This window comes from Topomyia yanbarensis, chromosome 3 (genome assembly GCF_030247195.1).
Source record: "Topomyia yanbarensis strain Yona2022 chromosome 3, ASM3024719v1, whole genome shotgun sequence".
Taxonomy (NCBI): domain Eukaryota; kingdom Metazoa; phylum Arthropoda; class Insecta; order Diptera; family Culicidae; genus Topomyia; species Topomyia yanbarensis.
The window spans coordinates 373,845,370-373,871,664 of NC_080672.1; the positions used below are offsets into that span (position 1 = coordinate 373,845,370).

Below are 26,295 nucleotides of genomic sequence, written 5' to 3' on the forward strand. Positions count from 1 at the left end.
TATTTTTTAAATATTGAACAATTATAACAAAAAAATATAATAACAAAATGAATAATAAACAAGCAAAATAAATAACAAATATAAATAAATAAATAAATAAATAAATAAGCACATAAATATATAAATAAATAAATAAGTAAATAAATCTCTGAACAAATAAATAACGAAACCTACATTTGACACCAACCTGGGCTATTAAGCAGAACTTAAACGTAACTCAAACATGCAAGCACGGAGTAGTAATGGTTTGACGTTTAAATTCTACTTAGACATTTACGAACAATAATTTCAAAGTATAAACAAAGAACAGGCGTCGTCAAATACACGCGATAGACCGTACACTGTTATTTATTTATACGACAAAAAAATAACAATATTTACAAATATATACAAGCTGGGCTCAGTGACCAAAGCGACGATATTGTGACCTAAGAAATCACAGGTCACACATTCTTAAACCTGAATTATTCTTTTATGATTTCTAAATTTAAAAAAACCAAATTAAACTCAACCAGCAAACTGACAGTTGTCCTACTAAATGACGTATCTGCAAATATCTCGTTCGCCTCATTGTTAACCGGGACAGCACCCCACATAGCATCCCGGTCAGCGTGGCAAGCAGAAAGTTAGCAAAAGTTGAGCAAAGCGAAATTGATGCTGACAGAGTTTCTGCGAGCATTTTGCGCGATTTGTGTGAGAATTCTGGCAACGAATTCGCTCAAATGCAACAACTGTTTCTGACAGAAGCGGTTAAACCAACCGGTGCTGCTCACTTTTATCCATAATCCAGCCAAAAATGTACGGCCAAGATCTCTGCACGCTTCCTGCCACATCTTTGTCAGATGTTTTGCTCGATTCGTGCTAAATTCTACCAGGTAGGAATTGCCAGGATCTTTGCACAGTTTATGTCCGAGTTATGCCAGGGTTTTGCTCGGTTCCTGTAAAAATTTGCCAGGAAACGCGAGCGAAACCGAGTTCGCCCTAGCTCAACTAACCCGACAAGATACGCGCAGAAATCTGACAGGGCTGCCAAACCAATACTTACAGAAATCTAGCAGAGAGGTCTCTGCCAGAAAATTTGCTCACTGGGATGATCTGGTACTTTGTCAATCCGCTAGCAACCTGCCATCCCAAGTTCCATCTGCAAACTATGGTAGATCTGATAAGGCAACCTATAGGGTCGCGCAAGTCGCATGGGTTTGGATGTGTTATTGTCCTAAAAGGAAACAAACTAAAAAATGTTTTTTTCAATACTTTCGGGCCAAAAAATTGAAAAAAAAAACTTAGATATTAACTCACGGTTCTAATCTGCATCAGAATATGCCTTAACCCGCACACCCCTAAAGATCCCTATTGGAGATTCCCAGGTATAGCGCAGGGAAGCTCCTTGGGACCGTTGATGTTTCTGCTTTACGGCAATGACGAGTATTTAGTGCTCAAAACTCTTCACCCGTTCTGCATGGACGATCTCAGCATGAAACTTTCGCTGATGGTGGTGTAGCAAGAACTGCGTGTGTGTACATCCGAAAAAGTGCTTAGTGATCGAATTCGGGCGAAAAACTTTCTGGCAGAGCTCTTTCTCCTAGACCCCCAGAACTTTTTAAATTGCCGAAGCTCTGCCTACCAAACCCCAAAACCTTTTAACTACCGAAAACATGTGGAGAAGGCACAGTCACTTGAAAGGTAACGGGGGAGGCAGCATTCTTTCGACTGTCCTGGTTTTTTACTCGTCTGATATGGTCACCCCCTTGCGGCACTTTTAGCCATTTTGCTAAGCGGAGGGCTACTTTTGACAGTTCGGTTCGGAGAATGCATTTTTATGTTTTTTCATTGCGCAATGTTCACCAAAATGTTTTAGCAGTTAAGCGGACCCTGCACGAGCAGAAATATTGACAATAAATCATATATTGATCAATATATTGATGGTATAATGTAATCTTGAAAATATTGATTCTGTAGAATTTAAATGGGATTGATGGATTGAAGCAGTCTTGTCAATATATTTATTGACAATGTTGCTGTCTAGTGTAGGGTCCGCTTTATGCCCCAACGTTGTGTATAACGCAATGAAACTTTTAAAACAATAATGCGAAATGAATGACATGGTGGTGCCACAATAATAAGCTTTAGAAAAAAAATGCGGCATAAGGCGGCGCGCGGAATTACAGCAGGTCACGGCAAAGCTATACCACAGTGATACGCATAACAGCGCCATTTGGTCCTGGAAATTAGAGGCTCTTTAGAATGAAAGTGATTATCAAAAATTGTGATGTAATTTGTTTTGCATGCCTTCGTTACGAACGGAACCAAATGAGCTTCATTTCCTGAAACGAAACTGAGAAACTGCATCCGCTTTCCTATACCCAGCCAAATCATATAGCGAAATTCATAAGAATCATCTTATGATTTGTAGAAAAATAACAAAACTATGTTTTCATAAGATGATTATGAAAAAATAAGACTTTATTGGGTATTGTGTACGTTACTCGCTTGAGTTCCATATGAGCATCTTATGATTCACATAAACATAAGAGAAATATATAATTTTGTCTTATGAAAAATCGAAGATGCGTTATGGAAAATTAAATCATAGCAAACCGATTTGACGAAATAAATGCCGCTTCATAAGATAGTCTTATGATTTACATACGTCCTGCTTGTGACTAAAAAATATACGATATACTTATGAAGTTCACTGTATTTTTTGGCTGAGTGTATTTGATTTGATATTATCTACTACCATTGGCGGAAGTGTATCGTCACGTTAATCTATGTATCACTTTATTCATCAGTATAGGGCTGTGTGTAGCTCTGCGAATGCAATTCAGGAAAAAGTGTGGAGAACAAAACGACACTTCATTTACAAGGTAAGGATGGAAACAGGGATATCCGCAACTAAGGAAAGGAAACAAATTAACTACAGCTATTTTCATCCTTTGCTTACTTAAATATATTTCCCCTCCTTCAAAACTCATGAGTTTTATGTCCTTCATTAAACAAGCAAAAACAAAACACAAATTCTGCATCTCCACACATTGTTTACACTATTTGTATTTCGATACAGAAAAAATATAAATAAAACTTCTATAAAAACCTAAACAAGAACTTTTTGATAGATGACCAACCTTTGCTTCTAGCAAAAACAAAATATTGATGTAAACATTTTTTTAGTAAGGAAAAAAACTGCGGATCGCGCATTTCGTTCCCATTTTGAACCTGTGATTATGTACACAACTAAACAGATCACTTGCATTTTACTTGCCTATCGAAATAAGTGTGTTGGCTTGCTCTACTAACCTAAAACATTCAAACCTAAAATTAGAATAATGGTTTTAAAATAATAACTACCTACTAATACTATTTAGCTTTATGTCCATTCATTCCTGCTGGAAATGCTCTCTCGTTTAGTTGCTCCCTTCCCTAGTTGATACCTTCGTTCGATATTTTATGTATAAGTAATTTTCTCTGTCAGATAGGACGTTTCAACTGAAGTTGCACATGGATTCCTTTGCTGTCTTTCTCACTAAATAGTTCATTACTTCTTCAACTAGCCTAAGCATCAGAACGGATTATGGTTTGCTTTTGTTCATATTTCTTTACAGGGGCAGGGATAAAGATTATTATTTGGATGTCTGTGTCAGATGCGAATTTGCAACAAAGTATGTGACATCATATTTGCTAAGCAAGCGTTTCATTGTTATTTGTTAACATAATGTAACGTAAGTCTACTTGGCTGTGAAAGCTGGAAAATATGGAAAACTACACAATAAATCGAATCTAAAAGCAGATGGGAAGGAATTTAGCTTGCATTATCGATATTCTTTGATTTTACGAGCGTGTGTTTAAATTTTTTACATCTGTACTTCTTAAAGAGGATACTAAATTACACCATTCAATTGAGTCATTCTGTTAATGCCCTGCTCAGACCCGAGCGGGTTGTTATTACGATCACGTCGTTAAATATACTTTCTCTATATTGTTTGCCAATCGACACTGTGCACACCGAGGTTCAACTCGGCTGATTTAGTTAAAACAACGCAGGAGATTAGAATAGTAAGAGACTTCGGAAGTTGAACCGTAGAACACGAACTTATTTTTTCGTTGGCGTACCACGCTGCGTCAGACTTTCGAACCGTCTGAAGGTATAGTTGATGAAGACCCAATCCTTGAGAACTTCGCCTTCCGGTGTTGGATGCGCGGCTAGCGAGAAAAAAGAAAACGGAATTTTAATTTGTTTAACATCTCATATTTGAAATATGCTGAGGTATATAAAAAAGTACATGGTGAGCTCAAAAATATCTTCAAAAGAACTGATTTACATTCAAGAACAATATGTAAATCTTTCGACTGTAGCTTCTGGTATAAAGCACTTGACGAATACTTACGTATTTCCAGTGCAACGTCAGGGAAATCGTCAAAGTTGGACGTGTCGTCGATCGATCGAACCTCTACCGGAATAGCAGATGGGCGCTCCCGAATATGCTCCCAATCGACTCCTCGGAAGAAGGAAACTAGCTTCAAATCCTCAATACCACGCTGAGATCCAAGTCTAAAACGGTTGACAAGTTCAATGAAACAAAACTCAGTTAGTGCTACGTATTTAACTCACCTCCGCTCCGCCTCGCAGCAAAACTTCACGATCGTATCACGTGCTTCCTCTGAAATGGGTGTCTCCGGTGGGAAGATCAATGTCTCGCGCCAATTCATCACCTTCCGATATGTATCCTGTGGGTTGTCCGAGCAGAACGGCGGATAACCCATGAGCATTTCGTACATGATCACGCCAAGGGACCACCAGTCGCAAGCAGGACCGTAGCCAGTCTGTAAGAACACTTCCGGTGCGATGTAATCCGGCGTGCCCACGGTACTGTAAGCCAATGCTCGTCGATTTCGTTTCCAACTCTCAGCTCGGCGTTTGGAGTCCATCGGGCTAGCACAGGTTCCGATGAAGTCCGATGGTTTAGCTTGCGAAAGGTCACGGTAAAAATCTGTCCGATGAGACTTTTTAAGTCCAGTACAGAGTCCAAAATCCGAAAGCTTCAAGTGTCCGCGAGCATCCAGCAAAAGATTATCCGGTTTTATGTCTCGATGGATAAATCCTAGCCGATGGATTGAATCAATTGCCAGTGCCGTTTCGGTGATGTAGAATTGTGTGCACTCCTCCGAAAGGGTGTCTTTTTTCATCAACAAGGTCATCATGTCACCTCCCGGTAGGAACTCCATAATCAAATACAAATTGACCGAATCCTGGAAATAAGTTGATTGTGAATCATTCAGAATATATGTTTGAAAAGACGTGTTACCTGAAAACTATAGTACATTTTTACAACCCACTGATGGTCAGCTTCTACGAGCACATCCCGTTCCGCTCTGACGTGAGCCACCTGTTCCTTCTCCAACATATCCGCCTTCCGAAGTACCTTCATAGCGTACACATGTCCGGTATCCTTTTTCTGCACAAGCCGCACCTCACCGAACGCTCCTCGCCCTATCACTTTCAGTGCTTCGAAATCTTCTACCCCAAGCCGGGATCGCTTTAACCGAAGAAATTCCGTCTCTTTTTGGGCGTGCTGCATCCGTTTCTCCTGCCGCTGTGACTCCGACAGCGCTTCGTCTTTAAGCGAGGCTTCCAGCTTAGCCTGCCGCTGTTTTCGTTCACCATGCTGGGTGATCAGATTGCTGTAGTAGTTCTCCAGCGTAACTTTCGCCTTCGTCGCCTTGTCCATCGTGTGGTCACTAAAGCGGATTGTGTTGTCCGTTGCGGTCATGTTGGTTACTGGCCGCTGGTTCAATCCTCTGCTGAGCTGCTACTGCTGCTGGCGGAAGTTTGGCAGTATCTGAAAATGAACAAAACACGTGTTTGATTTTTCCGCTTGATTTGAGGGTACCGCAGGCGAACAAGTGACAGTAGGGGGTTAATATCGTTTGCGGTATGAAGCTAGCCAAGAGGCCATATAGTATCCGATATTTCAATCTGTTACAGAAACAATAGTCTTAAAGTCAAGGTGTAGCTCTGTTCTGAGGAATATTACAGTGCAATGAAGGTATCCGAACCAATGAGAATGGACACTGCCAAAGGTTAAGCACCTGTGGCAGATGAAAACGAAAGGATACAAAAGACGCGATTTCTTGTGATCATAACATTTATCTAAAAAAGGACGTATTCCTCTCCCTAACATAATGATGGTTCTATTTAATCAAAGATTTCCCATTAGTTGATATCATGAAAAATCAGTCCTCATTCTACCCCGGACAAACAATGCGCGTTGCCCCTACATTTTAAACTCTTCGGTTAAGAATTTCTAGCTGGTCAGATGAAAACGGAACAAGGCAAAGCAAAATATAATTTGCAGCTCATCAGTTTATCACCACCAGAGGGCACTTGACCCTACAGTGAGCTTTTATCATCAATGCATCACACAGTGTAAGCATGCCGGCATGGTATGAAAATGATCAATTTAATTATAACTTTTTTTTTTATTTTCACTGTTCACTAATTGCGTAATAGCGAAGACTTCATATTAAGAAGACTGGCAACTCTGTCCAGAATCTGGAGACAGTAAAGGTGGTACTACCCATAGTGATGCACACACACATATACACGTTTACATTATGCTTCCTACCTTCATACGATAGAGGTGCTGCAACCTCTGTCGCCTCTTGTTTGTATGGGGGAGGGAAAGAGATATCAGTCTTCTTAATATGTAGTCTTCGGTAATAGTGTCATCGCGAAGGGATCGAGCATTTGTATGTTAAAGTAGTTGTCGCTTGCGTTAGCGAGTGCTTAAACTCGATTTTATAATCATGCGCGGACTGTGGCTCTGATGCTTAATTTTTAGTGTGTGGTGCAGATGCTAGAAGTGAGTAAGTTTTCCCATATCACTAGATTTTCCGGTCATGTCGCCATGGAACGTTTTGTCTAGTGAATCTAAGCGTCATTTTTTATTGGTCCAGCTGAAGGCATGAGTCTAGGCTGCTAGGACCGAAGGTAGGCGCTTCCGGACGGGACCGTGATTGCGCGAGTGGTGGGTTAATGCTTGAGACTGCGTATGTAAGTGTATAGGTGCTACACTACTTTCGCGGTGTTTTAATGTTGGCGAGATCGCGGGCGTAAGTATGCTAAGCCAAGACAAATTTCGGCTTCACTGTGTCTCATCGGCATAAACAGAACTTCTGCGTCGTTCGATTGAAACACAAAGTGTGCTTTAGTTTTAAGGGATTTACGTCAAGCCGGCGCTAATCTATTCCGACAATAAGTTAGTGTCGGTTTCTGATGAGGCGAAGCCGAAACGCAACTGAGTATGAAATAAGGATTTGCGCCCTCAAGTGCAAAGACTGGTTTTACCAACAAATTTTCACCCTAGTGAAAAATTTTGGTTTTTATCAAATTTTGCTCCTTAGGGTGAAATATAGCACAATGTGTAGATGATTGCAATTGTATGTTCGCGTTTGTGTTATCGCGAAAGCCACGAGCGTGTGTATGTATATGAGAATATGTAATTAGTTGTGTTAGTGAGTAGTGGTATGAATCCAATTTAGGATATAGCAATAAAAGGAAACATAACATGCCGAATAAAAAAAAAACGATGCAAAGAGATAAAATGGAAGTGTATAAATAGACAGATACTATTTTTGGTATACATGAGTAGTGGAAAAGCAAACTAATATAAGTACAACAAAAATAGACTATTTAAGTAGAAGAAAAGAACACATGTAACATGCAATCAAACTATTTTAACTCGTCTAAATGACAGCAAAAGGGTTTTATTCACCATTAACGACAATTACATTCTGATAAAATTTCATCATGCTATGCTGGCCGGGAATGGATGATTCACGTGCGTTGATAAACTAATTATACCTTAATTTATCCAATCCGATCTTCCCAAATGAATAGGATCAATTACCTACTATTCTATTATATAAGCCAGGGCATCCATTATCTGACCCAGTTGCCACAAGTAATGTAGGTGGCCACACCCATGCAGGTCAACTTAGGGATGGGAAGGAATGTTAGTTCAACACTTGTGACTATTATGACCAAGGAATTTTCTGCATCATCCACAGATGTCGCATGATAGGATTGATGTTAGTAGGTATGGAAATGAATTAGGATATATCTTGGTAGATATTGTGATTTAACTAAGTACTCGCGCGCTTTGTCCTTTCATTCTAACACTCCTCCAACCATGCCAGTTTTACTTACACGAACAACCATGCCTCAAAAAAAGTCGGCACGGTTTTTTCAAATCGCTATATCTCAGCAGTCGCTTGACCAATTTGGACAATATTGATATCAATGGATTTTTCGGACTCTTTAGATTACTTTGAAATGGTTTGAATTCAATTGATCTTTTTACGGCAAAGAAAGTCGGAGCAAGCACTACAAAAAATTGAAAATTTCCAATATTTGTGAAGAACTTAAAATCTAGCGCGATGACCTACGCATATTATTATGTTAAATTCTTTGGATTGATGTAGGCAACCAATTTCTAGCAGATTGTTTATAATTTCTTATGAAAGGAACTACAATATCTTCACAAAATTGCATACAATACAGAAAATGACAATTTTCGGAAATATTTCAAATTTCATAGCGATGACACGCATATATTATACTGTGAAAATTTTCGTATATATGCGAGTGACAATTTTCAAGAGCATTGTTCATAGTTTTTAATTCAATGAACTACAATATCTTCACAAAATCACGTATTTTACCAAACATTTCTTTATTTTCCATTGCAACTTTAAATTTTCAAAATGAATGTTTGCATTTATGTGTTAGACGTAGAGGTGTGCGCCGATGCATTTTTGATCGGCGGCGGCGTAAGCGACATTTTTGGCCGGCGGCGGCGGCGTTGGCGGCGTCACGCCGTTGGACCCTATCGGCGGCGGCGCGCCGGCGTGTGTCGGCGTGACGAATATTGACGCCTAGGTAACTAAAAAAAATTCTTAACAGTACAATTCCTTTCCCAAATTTTCGGTTTCTATTGTAACAGACTTCACAGCACATACAAACAAACGTTACAGCTTAAAGAAAATCTAAAAAAAATCATCGCCCACGATGTACTAGCGACATCTGTTGAACACATTGCACAAAATGTAATTCTCGCAACCATATCAATTTTTTCCAATAGTGCCCACCTTGCTTGCCAAATGCAAGATAATAAATGAAACGTGGAACTATTTTTACAGTTGTAAAATTTGAAGAACGAAATAGAAAAATTGTCGATGTCGCATACTACGACTTCGCATGAAACAATGATTGCAATTGACAAATTTGAAGAATGCAGGGTAACGACTGTATTTCAATGACCCATAATAATTATTTATTGTTCTATATTTGGGAAATTAAGCAACGGTAAAACAGTTTTTGTTTTGTTTGAGGAAATTGTTGTTGTCGTTTCATTGTTTTTTGTTTCTATTTAGTCATCTTTACCGTAAGCCCGGGGACAATTGACAGCTCCCATATATTGAATTCATAAGCAAACTTTGGGGTGATTTGGTGATGTCATGGCGGCTCGAATGGAACAAAATTTGAAAAAGGCGCATCCCATTTATTATTTTCCATATCTGTGGAAAATAATCGATTTAAGCACTTTTACCATTTCTACCATTTCTTTTTGCTGCTAGAATTTTGATAAAAACACAAATTCTATTCAAAACGAATTATTAAGCTTGGTGGTGATGTACTTTCATTGGCAAAATGTTTTTCATTTACATTTCTCGAGATAAAAAGCACCAATGATTTAACGATTTCACACTTCACACAACAAGAAAACCAAAACATGTTTAGGAAGGAAGAGAGCCGGTTGTTAAAAACAACAACTTTTAGCTAAATATATAATAAGATTTTTGTAACTTTGCTGACGGTTTTCAGTTAGGGATAAATTTATTCACTAATAATAGTTTTCTTTATTCACATTTTGGAATAAGCTTTTTCTAAATGTTGTTCTAGCCACATTGACGGCGTTCAGACCACACGTAACGAAACACGCTTTTCTCTTGAAACTTTTTCGTTTCGTTGTTCGTGGTACTCATACAGAGAAGGCATACTAGCGCCACCATCAAATCGGTGGTGCATATATGAAACAAGCACTATCTGTCAAGGGGCCATACATAAATGACGTAGCATTTTGGGGGGTAGGGAGGGTATACCAAATTTGTGACGAAGTGTGACGAGGGGGAGGGTAGGGTCAGAAGTTGTGCGACGTAGCATTAAGTTTAAAATCCATTGTTTAGAGAAAACAATTTAATGATGATCCATTCCCAATAAATTTAAATTCAAACAAGTTACTTTTGATGCGGTTTTTCATGAGGTAAATTTTACGATTTGCGGAATTGCAAGTTCGCGAAATACAAAAATATTTTGTATGCGGATTTACCTTGCTACATTAGTTAGCTAATGTTGCCAATTAGTACACTTAGTTTGAAAGCTGAATTAAATTTGCACTTCGGATTCAACCAAACAAAATTTAGTAATTTAGATGAACGTATGCTTCTTACAATCATTGGCGGCTGCACGATTGTGAACTGAGAGAACTTCTCTTCATGCTCCCTTTGACTTATAAAATTCAAAACAAAACTATCAACACTCTATTTGTCATGAAATGGGCTTATTTTGCACGCAATTTGCTGTTATAATGAAAATGTTGATAAAAGTCGTCAAACATTTTGAAAGGACATGTATTTAAAATAATTAAAAAACATATGTAATTTTTTTCATCTCCCGGTCGCTTTGCATGGGACGAGGGGGAGGGGGTAGGTAAATGCTACGTTATTTACGAGGGGGAGGTTAGAATTTTGTGACCAAATGCTACGTGGGGGGAGGGAGGGGTCAAAAATCGCTGAAAAAAAGCTACGTCATTTGTGTACGGCCCCCAAGTTGTCCCTGGGTTGTTTACCGTCGCTCTTTTAGAATCCCGCAGATATCAGGAACCCTAACACAAGGCGTTATTATTGACATTACTGCGCAGATATGTCACTTTTAATGATCGTGGCAGGACCTTTCAAGGTAGACGCATTACTTCATTTTCCAGGCTGGTGTTTACTTTTACTTCTTGTAAGTACAAAATCGTCATGATGATAAGGAATACGATTCCCTGGCACTACATTTTCTTACAACGTACGGTCTGCTTCTATCTTGAGTGCAAAGTATGCTCGATGTGCTGGAATCATACAGATCTACACCCTGACGAAACCTAAATATACAGTTACTATCAATCATAATCATTCCACGACTTGACGTGTTAGCTACTGTTAGGTTGAAACTGATCACTAAACAAGTCTGTCTGAAAATGGTCTGAGCGTATCTCTAGTTTTAGTTGCACCTGTACCCCGCCAATTTCTCCGGCAGTTCCGGGGACCAACAAATTCTAATCCATTGCATACATTCGATACACCGAATCAATTAAATTACTAACATCCTGTAATGTGCTTACTCACCGATCGGCATCGTGTTGTAACTTAAGAAATGGTTATGAACAACTCTCACCTTGGGCACTTCCACAAGAATGAATTTCACATTTCCGGCCCATATTGTTTGTTTTGGTTTGCATGAGATTAAAAAGACCGTAACGTTTTCGGGTGGGTGCGGAAACTAAGTAACGCATTTAGCTCTGTATCAAAATCTCTTCACTAACGCCACCGATTTGTAATTGAAATCGACCATTTTTTTTCTACGAGTGATGAAAATTCATCTCGTGTTGCGTCTTATTTGTCTGTGATACCGGGCTGGTGCAACTGACACTGAAAATCTTTCTTGAGTGGGGCTAGATCACACGATGAATAATTTATGAGACAAGAAATCTTACCCTCTGCATCGCCACATCTGTGCACCAGCGTCGCGAAAAGTCAAGATCACTTTGCTCAGAAATCGAGAATTTTTTTAAAAATAGGTCACGATTCAATCAATTATAAATAAACCTCGGATTGAAAATAATTTTTGTGTTTTCACAAAACTAGTTCACGCAAAAAAGATGACATTATACTGAAATGTTTAGTAGGTGGCTGTGTCTGAATATGTTTAATATTTTTATGATTCTAATTCATAACTCGATGAAACATTGATTTGTATTAACTTTATTGACTAAAACAGTCAAGAATTGAACGACGTGCAACGATTTTCGTAAATTCTCGTTGTATTATCGTGATATTTTAGTCTTGAGCTTACCGTTTATTGTTTATTGTTTATTTGTTGTACCGTCACCAACAGACCCCTTGGCCCCAATGGTGGTTACTTAAACTAATTACATTTCAGAATACGAATTATTTTAGTTTTTATCGAATTCCTTGTCAGGTTGAAGTCAAACGCCGTCGCCACACTGTTAAACACACGCTGGAGTCCGGTAACAGCGCCCTGGCGCCCATAGTTAGTTCTCCTGAATGGGATTCGCAGAAGAGAGTTATTGCGCAGAGCTCGAACGCGAGCTTGAAGATCGAGGCGTCCGAGGATTGTAGGGCAATCCACCCTGGCAGACAGTAAGTCCGAGACGAACAGGGCTCGGGAGCAGTCCCTCCGGATGCTTAGAGTATCGAGCTGTATTAACTGACAACGGTTTTCGTAGCTCGGCAGCTGAAATCTGTTTTGCCAAGGAAGATGTCGGAGTGCAAAGCGTATGAACCGGCGTTGGACGGCCTCGATTCTGTCGACACCGTTCTGGTAGTAAGGGTTCCAAACAGCAGAACAATATTCCAGTGTTGAGCGAACCAGCGCACAATAGAGAGATTTTAAACAGTATACGTCCTTAAAGTTTTTCGCTATTCGGAAGATGAACCCAAGCTGTCTTGAAGCCTTATCCACAATGGATGATGTATGTGGTTTGAACGTTAGTGCCGAATCCATGATGACTCCGAGATCCTTGACGTTAGAGTGTCTTGGAATACTCGAGTCGAAGAGATGGTAGTTAAACTGAATCGGATGGCGTTTCCGCGTGAACGTAACGATTGAGCATTTGCTCGGGTTTAAAATCATTCTGTTTAGATCACACCACGTACTAAAGCTGTCCAATTCCCTCTGAAGAAGCTCGGCATCGGTTTTATCCCGTATTTGTTGAAAAATTTTTATGTCGTCGGCAAAAGAAAGGCGGGGTCCTTGTAATTTGATGTTGACGTCATTAAAGTAGAGGAGGAATATCACTGGACCGAGATGGCTTCCTTGTGGGATGCCGGATGTAGCGAAGAATGGTGTAGATAGACAGTCCTTAATGCTGATTTGGAGTTGCCTTCCATCGAGGTAGGAACGAAACCAGCGCAGAAGTTGTCCATGAATACCGAGTTTGTCCAGCTTCGCTATTGCGATATCATGATTGATTTTGTCGAAGGCCGCAGATAGATCCATGTAAATAGCATCGGTTTGCAATCCGTCAGCGAATCCATCCATTGCATATGTTGTGAACGAGAGCAGGTTAGTCGTTGTCGATCGTTTAGGCATAAATCCGTGTTGATCGTCTGCAATGTAGTGTTTGCAGTGAAAGAAAAGAGGGTCTAAGACAACCAGCTCGAATAGTTTTGATACTGCACTTAAACACGAGATTCCTCGATAATTGTCAATGTTCGATTTGTTTCCTTTTTTGTGAACTGGAAACATGTGCGCTGCTTTCCAGCAGGAAGGGAATGTTCCAGTATTGAGTGATAGCACAAAGACTCGCCGAAGTGGTTCAAGAAGCCCGCTGATGCACTTTTTGACAAAAATCGAAGGAACGCCATCTGGACCCGGGGAACTAGATGCTTTCAGCTTGGAATTTGCTGCAAGAATGGCAGCATTATCGACACAAATTCGGTTGATGGTTCGTCCTAGAGAAGGAGTTAGATTTGAAGCGGCAGCGACTTGTTGTGGGGAAAGGTTCTCGTCGGAAAAAACGCTTGAAAATTTGTCGGAAAACAATTGGCAAATTTCCTTAGTGTCGGTGCCCAAAACTCCATTTAATGACATACAAGATGGTAACCCGGATTCTTTTCGCTGCTCGTTCACATATTTCCAAAACGACTTGGGCTTGGATTTCAGTTGACGTTCGACGTTTCGCTGATATCTAAAAAAGGCACGTCTGCTTTGCTGTTTGTATTCGTGGTTGAGTTGAAAGTAGTGGTTTCGTAATGCAAGTGTCTTATGCTTCGAGAACTTTTTAAATGCGGCTCGTTTGGCAGTTTTTAATCGTCTAAGCACTGTTGATTGCCAGGGAGGGTGTTGATTTGTGCTGACTGTTCGTTTTGGCACATGACGGTCGATTAGGTAGTTAAGAATATTAGAAAACGTCATCGCTGCTTCGTTCGCGTCATCATTGTTAAGATTTTCGTCCCAGTTTATATCCAACAGCGTGCTAACGATGCTGTCGTAGTCAGCGTTTTTAAAATCGTAGACGATAGAGCTTGAGACGTCTTCAAAACTCACTCCTAGGTTACCAGCGAGTACAAGATGTAGTGGGGGATGATGGCGCACATGCTGGACTAAAGGTGTCGGAGCGGCGCAGCAGTACGGAGCGTAGTCCCGGGCACTTACAATGCAGAGGTCCAATGTACGTCCGTTCTCGTTGATGATATTATTAATTTGCCGAAGAGTTGCGCTACTGTAGTTGTCCAAGATACAACTGGCATTGTTGATAAGCGCAGATTTTTCGATATCCAATCGTAGAAATCCATTACTTGCTGGGCACCAGGTCAAGCCAGGTAAGTTAAAGTCGCCCAGTATAACAATATCATCAGATGGGGCAGCGATCGAGGTGATGAAAGAAACGGAGGAAAGATGTACATCGATCAGGCTGTAATCACGAATTCGGTCAGGTGGAAAATACACGACACACAGGAAGAGATTGCGATCGGCAAGTTTCACTGATATCCACACTTGCTCGGAGCTCTCCCACCGCTCATCGTTGATCACTCGGGCTTTTATACCATGGCGAACGGCGATGAGTACACCACCACCTGATGTCTTGCGGCTGTTGAGGGCATTGCGATCACAGCGGAAGACATCAAATGTTGAACCAAACACCTGGTGAGACAGAGTACGGTTGTTGAGCCACGTCTCGGTTAAGGCGATGACGTCATAACAGCAGCCCGTGGTCGCGAGCAAATAGCTGTCCGTTGATGAATTTAAGCCACCAACAGTAAATCTCGATGTTATTGGATGATCAGGTTCTGTAGAGGGCGAATCAACTGCATCGCGCTCCAGAATGCAGCGATCATCATCGCCGTTGGATTTTTTACACAGAGTCACGTGTCTTATAGTTTTCTAAATTATTTCACGGACATGAATTGTGGCTAGGTAATGTATTTTGCTCAGAGCAGTTTCATTTAATTCCGAACATTTCTCTGAATTTTAACAAAGGAATAACAGGGTTACAGGTCCTAGTAATGTCTTTGTATCTAATGCTCGTGCCTATGAGACTGGTTGCTAGCAGTTGTACACAATAGCTCACATAGAAATTTCAAAACCAAAAAGCAGAGCGAATAATCCATGAATAATAATCTGAGTTCCTTGTAATTGTTTTCGTAAGTATAATAAGATTATGTGGAAAATTAATTACTTCATGGATTACATCATAAACAGTTTCACGAACTCGACTGGTGAATCGTGTGTAGCATATTAGGAATTAAGAATCGGTTAAAAAATCAATTAATAATACACTGCGTTCCAGTGAAATTGATTTCGTGCAAAGATTAGGATCAGGCACATAATCGTAAATTTCAGGCACATATATCTTGAAAGTGGAAGTTTTTTTTTTTAATTTGTGGACCATTTCACGCACACGAATGGTGAATTGAAACTTATATGCTTACAATCATAACCAGTTGACGAAGCAAGAACGAATCTTTGAATTATATAACGAGTGTCGTGTAATGGTTTTCGAGAAAATATCAAGATTATTTTAATTTTGTAATCCAATTGACGACCACTAATACCAAATAATGATCAAGATGTGATAAATCATCAATCAGTTAAGGTCGTATATTCGGTCCATAGACAATGTTCCTAGATTTGTGGATAAAATTATGAGTCAACAATTTTAAAGTTCGCGAATTATCGGCGCGGGAAAAATGCATCGGTGGCGCGCCGCCGATCTGTCGTTCGGCGTCAGCGTACGTTAAAAATTACCGGCGGCGGCGGCGTGGCGCGGCGGCGCACAGGTCTAGTTAGACGTGTTTTCAGAACATTATTCATAGTTTTAAAATCACTGAACTACAATATCTTCACAAAATCACGTATTCCATAGAACATTTCTTTATTTTCCATTGTAGCTTGAAATTTTCACAATGAATATCGCATTTTATGATGCTTAAATATTCTCATTTACGAAATAGACAAGTTTCTAGAACGTTGTTTTTAGTTTTAAATTCAATGAACAACAATATCTTCAAAAAACACGTATTTTACAGAAGATTTCTTTATTTTCCATTGTAACTTGAAATTTTCACAATAATTATCTCGTTTTATGATGCTAAAATATTCGCATTTACGAAATAGACAAGTTTTGAGAACATTGTTTATAGTTTTTAATTCAATGAACTACAATATCCTCCCAGAATCACGTATTTTACAGAAGATTTCTTTATTTTCCTTTGTAACTCGAAATTTTCACAATAAATTTCTCATTTTATGATGCTAAAATATTCGCATTTACGAAATAGAAGATTGTTCATAGGTTTTAATTCAATGAACTACAATATCTTCACAAAATCACGTATTTTACAGAACATTTCATTATTTTGAAGACCTTTTAGCTCAAATTAAATAAAATTCAATCAACAATGTTCTACAAACTTGGCTACCATATATATATACAAACATTTTGGTGACGTAGCATTATTCATTGTAAAAATTTCAAGCTACCCATGAAAAAAATGTTCAGTAAAATACGTTTGTTGTGCAGATTGTGTATTTCATTGAATTCAAATAAACGGACAATGTTCCACAAACTTGTCTATCACATAAATTCGAACATTTAGATATAAAAATGTTGCGATATCCATTGAATAAATTTCAAGTTACAATGGAAAATAAAAAAGAAGTTCTGTAAAATACGTGATTTTGTGAAGATATTGTAGTTCATTGAACTAAAAACTATAAACAATGTTCTAGAAACTTGTCTACTTGGTAAATGCGAATATTTTAGCACCATAAAATGAGACAATTATTGTGAAAATTTTAAGTTACACTGGAAAATAAAGAAATGTTCTGTAAAATACGTGATTTTGTGAAGATATTGTAGTTCATTTAATTAAAAACTATAAACAATGTTCTCGAAACTTGTCTATTTCGTAAATGCGAATATTTTAGCATCATAAAATGAGATAATTATTGTGAAAATTTAAAGTTACAATGGAAAATAAAGAAATGTTCTGTAAAATATGTGATTTTGTGAAGATATTGTAGTTCATTGAATTAAAACCTATGAACAATGATCTCGAAACTTGTCTGCTTTATACATGAGACTATTTTGGCATCATAAAATACGCTATTCATTGTGAAAATTTAAAGTTGCAATGGAAAATAATGAAATGTTCTGTAAAATACGTGATTTTATGAAGATATTGTTGTTCATTGAATTTAAAACTAAAAACAACGTTCTCGAAACTTGCCTGTTTCGTAAATGAGAATATTTTAGCATTATAAAATGCGATATTCATTGTGAAAATTTCATGCTACAATGGAAAATAAAGAAATGTTCTATGGAATACGTGATTTTGTGAAGATATTGTAGTTCAGTGATTTTAAAACTATGAATAATGTTCTGAAAACACGTCTAACACATAAATGCAAACATTTTGATACAATGAAATGCGATATTCATTTTGAAAATTTAAAGTTGCAATGGAAAATAAAGAAATGTTTGGTAAAATACGTGATTTTGTGAAGATATTGTAGTTCATTGAATTAAAAACTATGAACAATGCTCTTGAAAATTGTCACTCGCATATATACGAAAATTTTCACAGTATAATATATGCGTGTCATCGCTATGAAATTTGAAATATTTCCGAAAATTGTCATTTTCTGTATTGTATGCAATTTTGTGAAGATATTGTAGTTCCTTTCATAAGAAATTATAAACAATCTGCTATAAATTGGTTGCCTACATCAATCCAAAGAATTTAACATAATAATACGCGCTAGATTTTAAGTTCTTCACAAATATTGGAAATTTCCAATTTTTTGTAGTGCTTGCTCCGACTTTCTTTGCCGTAAAAAGATCAATTGAATTCAAACCATTTCAAAGTAATCTAAAGAGTCCGAAAAATCCATTGATATCAAAATTGTCCAAATTGGTCAAGCGACTGCTGAGATATAGCGATTTGAAAATACCGTACCGACTTTTTTTGAGGCATGGTGGTGGGAGTGTTAAGGGGGTCTTCTACTCTCACAGATTCAAAAAATCGATTTTTTTCTTTGTTTTTTTTTCAATCTATATGTATCTGAGAATATGCCACAAAAAGGATTTGGTGAAAATCATATTCCTTGGCATGTTTCTGGGAACCAAAAGGTACCCATCTCCGGTTCTTTCTAAGCGCATCACAATGGCGCTTGTCTATGGAAAAATCATTGCTTAAAGAATTCACCGGTCCATTCAAGGAAAGGGAAAGTTGACGGACAAATTAATCGGCCAGCTAACAAACTTTTATGCCGAACGGCCATTATGCCAAATGACCGTTATGCCAAATGACTTTATGCCAAATGACGTTATGCCAAACGACCTTATGCCAAATGACTTTATGCCAAATGGGGTACAATCGTGGCGTCGGGCCGAAGCAAAAGGAACTTTAGAAACTTTCGAACATGTCAGGATCCCCATCGCTCCTTCCATCGTAGAATTATTGAATCATCTAATGATTTATTAGAAAGATGCTCAGGTGCTCACACCCAAAACTACAATGAATCTCCGAATAGTGGAATCTGTGCCTTAGCGCCAAAACACTTGTACAAATTCTGGCAGGCAGGTGATCAATGTTGCGACTTATTTGGAAGTCAGCATGAGAGTGTATTTTGGGGTGAAAGTGACTGAGGTTGAACTTGTGCACAGCAGGGAATGAACAACGTAGCCATGGACAAATTCATTGAGTAGAAACACGTATATACACCGTGCTAAACGCGCGTGCGCCTACCACTACCTACCTCTGCGTCATCGAAACGTAATAAGCAGGCAGAGAGAAAGAAGATATATCTCAGCTACGTGTCAGCCACACATCACTGCACATGAGAGAAGTTTGATAGTGAGGGAGAGTATTTTATGAGCTTTCAAGGTTGAGCTGATCAATACGAATAGGTGCACCAGTTCGACGAATACACATCGATAAATTGGTACACAATTTTGTTGTTATATGTATAGGAATATGCTGCACGTGTGCTAAATCTTTGGTGCACGGGTTCTGTTTCTCCCATTACGGTTTGTATGCTGAAATGTTTAAAAAAATAGCGCTTGAGAAATATTTCGTTGATACATTCGCTGGCTGCCTGTACAGTTAGCTAATTTTGAGCATCTCAGTATATCGGTACAGGCAAACAGTATTATATTGGTAATTCTAGTTGAACATCACATTTTCTCAAAGTTAAGATACCAATTTTTATTTGAATATTCAGTTTCTGCTTTTTACTTTTTTATCCCTTTATGGGCAACTAGGGCCGAGGGTGGTGGTTAGCGGGTTTCATACATCCTTGACCTGACGGACAAAGCTATGGTGCCTTGAACACAGGCAACGCAGATCCAAGGCCATCATTGAAATGATAAGTTCTGCGTTTGAGATGTACTTCCCCCGGTTGCCAGATGATAACCTGTAATTATTTCGTGTGACATTGCATGTAAAGTATAATTAGGAGTCCTGTGGTGATGTGTGCGTGGAAGGCGTGAGTTTTAGCGTTTGAGTCCAGGGGTGCATATCTGTCTGTTAGCGTGGATGCTCACTAATTGCGTAATAGTGTGATCGCGAAAGGCTCGAGAGTTTGTATGTTAATGTGTTTGTCGCCTGCGCTAGCGTGTAATTTCGCGTGCATAAATTCGATGTTATAATCGTGTAGCCATTCGCATATTCACATGTATTCTTGAATAATTGCGCGCGGAACGAGAGTCTGGTGCTTAATGTGTAGTGTATGATACAGATGCTAGAAGAGTCAGTTTCCCCATATCACTAGAGTTCCCGGTCATGTCGCCGTGGAACTTTTTGTCTACTGAGTATGAGCGTCATTGTTTGATTGGTTCAACTGAAGGTATGAGTCTAGGCTGCTATAACCAAGGGTAGACTTCCGGACGTGACCGTTTCATGATAGGGGTGGGTTTGCTTGAATATGTGTAGATGAAAACAATTGCATGTTCGCGTATGTGGACAGGTTAGTGTTATCGCAAAGCAACGAGTGTATTTGAGAGAATATGCAATTAATTGTGTTAGTGAGTGATGGTATGAATCTAATTTAGATATCGTAAAAAAGGGTTCATAACATGCCGAATAATAAAATAAGATGCGACAAGATTAACTAGAAGTGTATAAATTGACCGATATTTTTTTTGGTATACATGAGTAGTGGGAAAGCAAACTAATAGAAGTACAACACAAGCAGGACTCCATCCAATTATCCAATCCACTCTTTCCGAATGAATAGAATCGAATGCACGAATTGAACACTGGATTTATCAACTATTATATCATATGCCAATTCTGCATCCATTCCCAGATCCAGCTGTCACAAATTCTAAGACGAACACACAGAGATAGGCAGACGACTAGTACACAACCATTGGACACTAGTACTAAAAACTAACTAATAGGTTGCTACATCTACATTTCTTTACTTAATTTCCATATTAAATTTGCAAAAGGGCGAATAAGATTTGTAAGGGATCATCCATAAATGACGTAGCATTATATGGGGGAGGGGGAAGTTTTGTATTTTGTGATGATGTGTGACGACAGAGGGGGTAGGGGTCATGTCATGCTACGTAGCTTTTTTAAAGGGGAATAGAATTGAATTTTTAAAAAAAATTACGGGACAAGGGGGGGCAGAGTTACCGTCAAGCTACGTAATTACCAGGGGGGGTATTTAGAGGTTTGTGACGAAATGCTACGATGGGGGGAGGGGGGTGTTAAAAATCACTCAAAAAATGCTACGTCATTTGTGGATCATCCCTAAACAAACTTTTATTTTGATGGTTTCTCTTAATTTACTATAATTTCGAAGCAGAAAACAATTGAAATTACTTCTACGAAGGGTAAAAATTTACATTAAGGTTCAAGTTACCTTTTTTGAGCATGTGTTAGTTTTGAACGCTGGGTAGTATGGGTAGGAAAAATTGTGTTCAGCTTTGCCACCGGATTATTCATTTAAACCTTTTCAAAACGCTAAAAGAAGAATATCAGCCGATTTATCAGATCACAACGATTCAAATCATACAAAATAACTGCTGGAAAAACTAACGGTTTCACTAAATGGTGCTTTTGAAAAAGTGGCTGTGATTTTTTGTCACACTACCACACCGTGCTGAGGTACGCAACACAACAGCGCAATGAAAAAACCACAGCCACATTTTCAAAAGCACCATTCAGCTAAGCCGATGGCTTTTCCGGCAGGTATTTTGCATGAATTGAATCGTGATGATCTAATAAATCGACTGATATTCTTCTTTTAGAGTTTTGAAAAGGTTTAAATGGATAATCTGGTGGCAAAGCTGAGCACAATTTTTCTTACGCACACTACCAAGCCTTGAGGTAACTTGAGCCTTAATGCATATTTTTCATGAAATTTCACTCTGCAGCAGCAAGGGTGGCAATAATCGGTTTTTTTCCTCATCGCTAAAAATGAGGCTCACTTACTGATGGACTTCCCGCCCATCACTGAACGATAGAAAATAACGATCATAGAGGGATAGAATTAATACATCGCTCACGCATCGCTTGTCGTGCCATCAGTAGATGAGTTGTAAATGTATGGCTCAGTGATAGAAAGATGAGCGATGTTATAAGATACTATTTTTGAGCATCTGATGTAGATCTGATTCTCATAATGATGGAATTTTATTATAGAATGAGATGTATGTACAATGGGTGACGAAAAGAGAAGGGAAATAGATGTTTACCGCCATTTTAAAATTCAAGATGGCGACTTCCAGTTACGCAAAATCGCCAACAATCCTATTAATATGAATATTTTTGGAATGGGGTTGATGAGTACACGACGGAAATCAATGTTTGGTGTCGTTTTGAAATTCAAGATGGCGACTTCCGGTTACGCTAAATCCTCTATAATCCCATCAATATGGGTATTTTTGGAATGCGGTTGATGAGTACACGACGGAAATCGATGTTTTGTGTCGTCTTTAAATTCAAAATGGCGACTTCCGGTTTTGCAACCCAAGATTCGGATTTATTTTGAAATTCAAGATGCAGTGAAGGCCCGATTTTATCAGCCCCAAATTTTGTCTACCCCCGGTTTTATCAGCGTTTTGACCCGACTGTCAGCCTTATACAGTGTTGGGTAAAACATGTGTTACAAATACCGAACTTTATTAGATCGCGTCAGTAAACTTAATCGTTCTTGAACCGAACCGAAGCAAGGTAAAGCTGCACAATTGGTGCTTCAGAGTTCTAATTTGATTCCATATCGTTATATGGGCAAAAAATTCGTTAACGACGGCACACTGAAAAAAATTATGCGAAGTGCATTTTTTCTTTGGACAAACAAGTGTAACTTTTCCTTTCCGCTTGGGTTTTTTTGTGAAATAGTACAAAAACATACGGAAAAGATAATGTTTCACAACAAAAAGTTTTAAACAAATGTTATTCTGCCATCATGACGCTAATAACACATACAATTCCTTGAAAACTACAAATAGTTATAATATTAATTATAATTATAGTTATGACATTAAAGTACATGTTTGCACATGTTTTACCCAACACTGTATAGAAAAAATTATGAGCTCTAAGAGCCTAACTAGATTAAATTCAAGTAAACCTTTTTCTGAATCTTTCTTTTCTTGTCTTAAAGATGCAAAATATGCAAAAATAAAAAGATCATTTTTTTAAATTTTGCACTGGAATACCCCCTTTAGAGAAATGTATACCAAATAATCAGAATAGGTTATAGAGGCTGCATCTTGGAACTATTGAAGAATATTTCAACATCTTTGGTTAATGAAAAGGATAGAAAAAATGTGTCCCAATTTGTCCAATACAGGTAATTTTCGATATCGGGGTATATTGCCCTCGATATAGCGTCACTCGATATAACGTACTTATTTTTTAATTTATTTTTCAGGTCCCAATTTCTCATCAATTACGCATGTATTCCATATTTTAAGAATTCAATATGTTACACACAATCTTAAAACGTATTAATTTGGCTTCTAATGAGCATGTTCGCAATTGGTTACTTCAGTGAAAGCTCAAAGGACGATTTTTTCCAATTTCATTTGCGTATGATCGTAATTTATTAAAACCAACCACGTATCTCAATAAATAATACAAGATCAGTAAGTTCTAACTCAAAACTCAAATGAATAATATCAGATACAATCGCTTCCTGAATCTCCCGAATTCGGTTTTTCGGACTACAGAATCTTTTTATCATTCTCAACATTTGGGTCATCAAATTACATCAACCACATGATTTACGAATCATATTGAAAGTAATGCGGACACATTTAACTCCGATTTCGGATATTCCTGAATACAGTTCGCTGGACTCATGATTGTTTTGTCTGTTTTGCATTGATTTTGCCATCATGTGACGCATGAAATGACGTACCCTAGGAATCCAGCGATTTTTATCAAAATTTTACTGCTGGTTTTTGAAACTCCTGAATCTGGTTACTAGAATCGAAAAGTGTTTTCGAATCCTATTATGTGTCACATCAAATTAATAAGCGTGAGAGATCATAATTTTAGTTACTGTGTACGTTTTACGACCGGTTTAGGGTATTTAAAAAACCGGTTAGCGGACTGAAATATGTTTTCAAAATTTCTTGAATCGTGGATACAAGTGGATCTTTATAGTCCATTCTAATGATATAAGTTCATGTATTGCTTTTATTTGATGAGGTGCAAGCGGTGGGAATATTAAGAAACACTTTACAAACCCAGACATAATAATAATGACTAATGATTTAATTATTAGGAAATGAGTCAAAATAAGAAAATTTTCAATAAAGTTAATTCTTATAACTGGGGGTGGGCGTAGCGTAGTTGGTAAATCGATTGTCTTGTAAGCAGCGCACCTGGGTTCGACTCTCGACTCCGCGCATAGGGTTAGAAATTTCTTATATGAGATTTTTCAAACCCGAAGAAGCGAATGACCTTAAGTTTAAAATCTCTATAATCAAAATAAAAAAAATTATTGTAAGTAAGAAAAGTAATTGTGACATCTTTGTCATGGAACCACTATAATATTCTTAAGAGAAAAGCTGTTTCACACTGCTAGGTGGGTAAGATTTTCAAAATTAGTTACTCGTTATCAAAATTCTACAAAATAAAGTACCATAGATAACAATTCTGTGAGAATTTTGCATGCTTCGATATAACGTACAATTTTTAAACCGAGATGTATATCGAAGTTTAACTGTGTCCCCATTTCGTCGGTCTAAAATAAACACAGCGGCTGATAAAACAAGTATTCGCTGTAGTGACTCTTAATGCTCAACATTTTTGGAATGGAGTCGATGAGTGTACGACTGAAATCGCTGTCTGGCGCCATTTTGAAATTCAAGATTGCGGTTTTGCTTAAATCATATTCTTTGTTTATTTCCTTTTAGTTCCTTGTCTCATAATTATTTCTTATTACTTTATTCTTAAGTTTTTTATGCAAAAGAAATTGTTTTAGAGTTGTAGACCATTTTTCTTAACCGGAAGTCGCCATCTTGAATTTCTAAACGACACCAAACATCGATTTCCGTCGTGTACTCACCAGCCCCATTCCAAAAATACCCATATTGATGGGATTAAAGAGGATTTTACGCAACCGGAAGTCGCCATCTTCAATTTCAAAACGACACCAAACTTCGATTTCCGTCGTGTACTCATCAACCGCATTCCGAAAATACCCATATTGAAGGGGTTGTTGACGATTTTACGTAACCGGAAGTCGCCATCTTGAATTTCAAAACGACACCAAACATCGATTTCCGTCGTGTACTCATCAACCGCATTCCAAAAATACCCATACTGATGGGATTATAGAGGATTTAGCGTAACCGGAAGTCGCCATCTTGAATTTCAAAACGACACCAAACATTGATTTCCGTCGTGTACTCATCAACCCCATTCCAAAAATATTCATATTAATAGGATTGTTGGCGATTTTGCGTAACTGGAAGTCGCCATCTTGAATTTGAAAATGGCGGTAAACATCTATTTCCCTTCTCTTTTCGTCACCCATTGTACATACATCTCATTCTATAATAAAATTCCATCATTATGAGAATCAGATCTACATCAGATGCTCAAAAATAGTATCTTATAACATCGCTCATCTTTCTATCACTGAGCCATACATTTACAACTCATCTACTGATGGCACGACAAGCGATGCGTGAGCGATGTATTAATTCTATCCCTCTATGATCGTTATTTTCTATCGTTCAGTGATGGGCGGGAAGTCCATCAGTAAGTGAGCCTCACTTTAGGGTTGAAGAAATCAGTCGATTATATCTGCTCTTGGAGCTGATCGAAATCGGAAAACGAGCCTCAGTATTGATTTTTTGCCACCCTTGTGCAGCAGACTTATGAGCGAAACAAGTTTGTTTACAAAAAACACTTTCGCCCTTTTGACGAATTAATATTGATTTATTTTATTGGCCTGTGCACGATGACGAAGTTGACCAACACATCGACACGCAATGGTACCCACTGCGAGCTGTGCCCACAAACACTACCATTAAGCTGTTGAATAATGTCTGCAAACACAGCTCCCAGAAAAAGTCAATCCATGGTGACCCGCCAAGGATGAAAAGTCCCGAGTATGAAAAAACACAAAATATACACAAGGCCCAAGGGGTCTCCTCGATGCACCACTGTTGTCTGTCAGAGCTTCTTTAAAACTGATGCTCAAATATGCTTGATGATGTTTGCAATACCGTCAAACCCGTCAATCTGGAGGAGGGAAAAATCTCCTCCTCCACCCATGTAACAAAATGTCACAAATTTCTCTATCGCCCCCTCCCCTGTTACGAAACAAATTCTTTGATTTTCAGTAAAAACATGTTACGTAACGTTCTAGCTTACTCCCCGTCCCCCATATGTCACAATATGCCGCAATTTGTCAAACCCCCTCTTCCCCTAAAAGCGTTGCGTAATTGATGAATGGTCCCTTATGCCAAG

At 38.3% G+C, this 26,295-nt stretch overlaps 1 protein-coding gene across 1 annotated transcript in view; it reads right to left on the minus strand.

The window, feature by feature from the left end:
- Positions 1-2,759: 2,759 nt before the first annotated feature.
- LOC131688294 (serine/threonine-protein kinase tricornered) overlaps positions 2,760-26,295 on the minus strand; it is a 38,482-nt gene continuing 14,946 nt past the window's right edge. The window contains exons 2-5 of the mRNA XM_058972494.1: positions 5,304-5,837; positions 4,610-5,247; positions 4,386-4,549; positions 2,760-4,200 (exon numbers count right to left, since the gene is read on the minus strand). Of these exons, the coding sequence (XP_058828477.1) occupies positions 4,091-4,200; positions 4,386-4,549; positions 4,610-5,247; positions 5,304-5,768 (1,377 nt within the window). The 5' untranslated portion in view covers positions 5,769-5,837 and the 3' untranslated portion in view covers positions 2,760-4,090. The remainder of the gene's footprint in view (positions 4,201-4,385; positions 4,550-4,609; positions 5,248-5,303; positions 5,838-26,295) is intronic.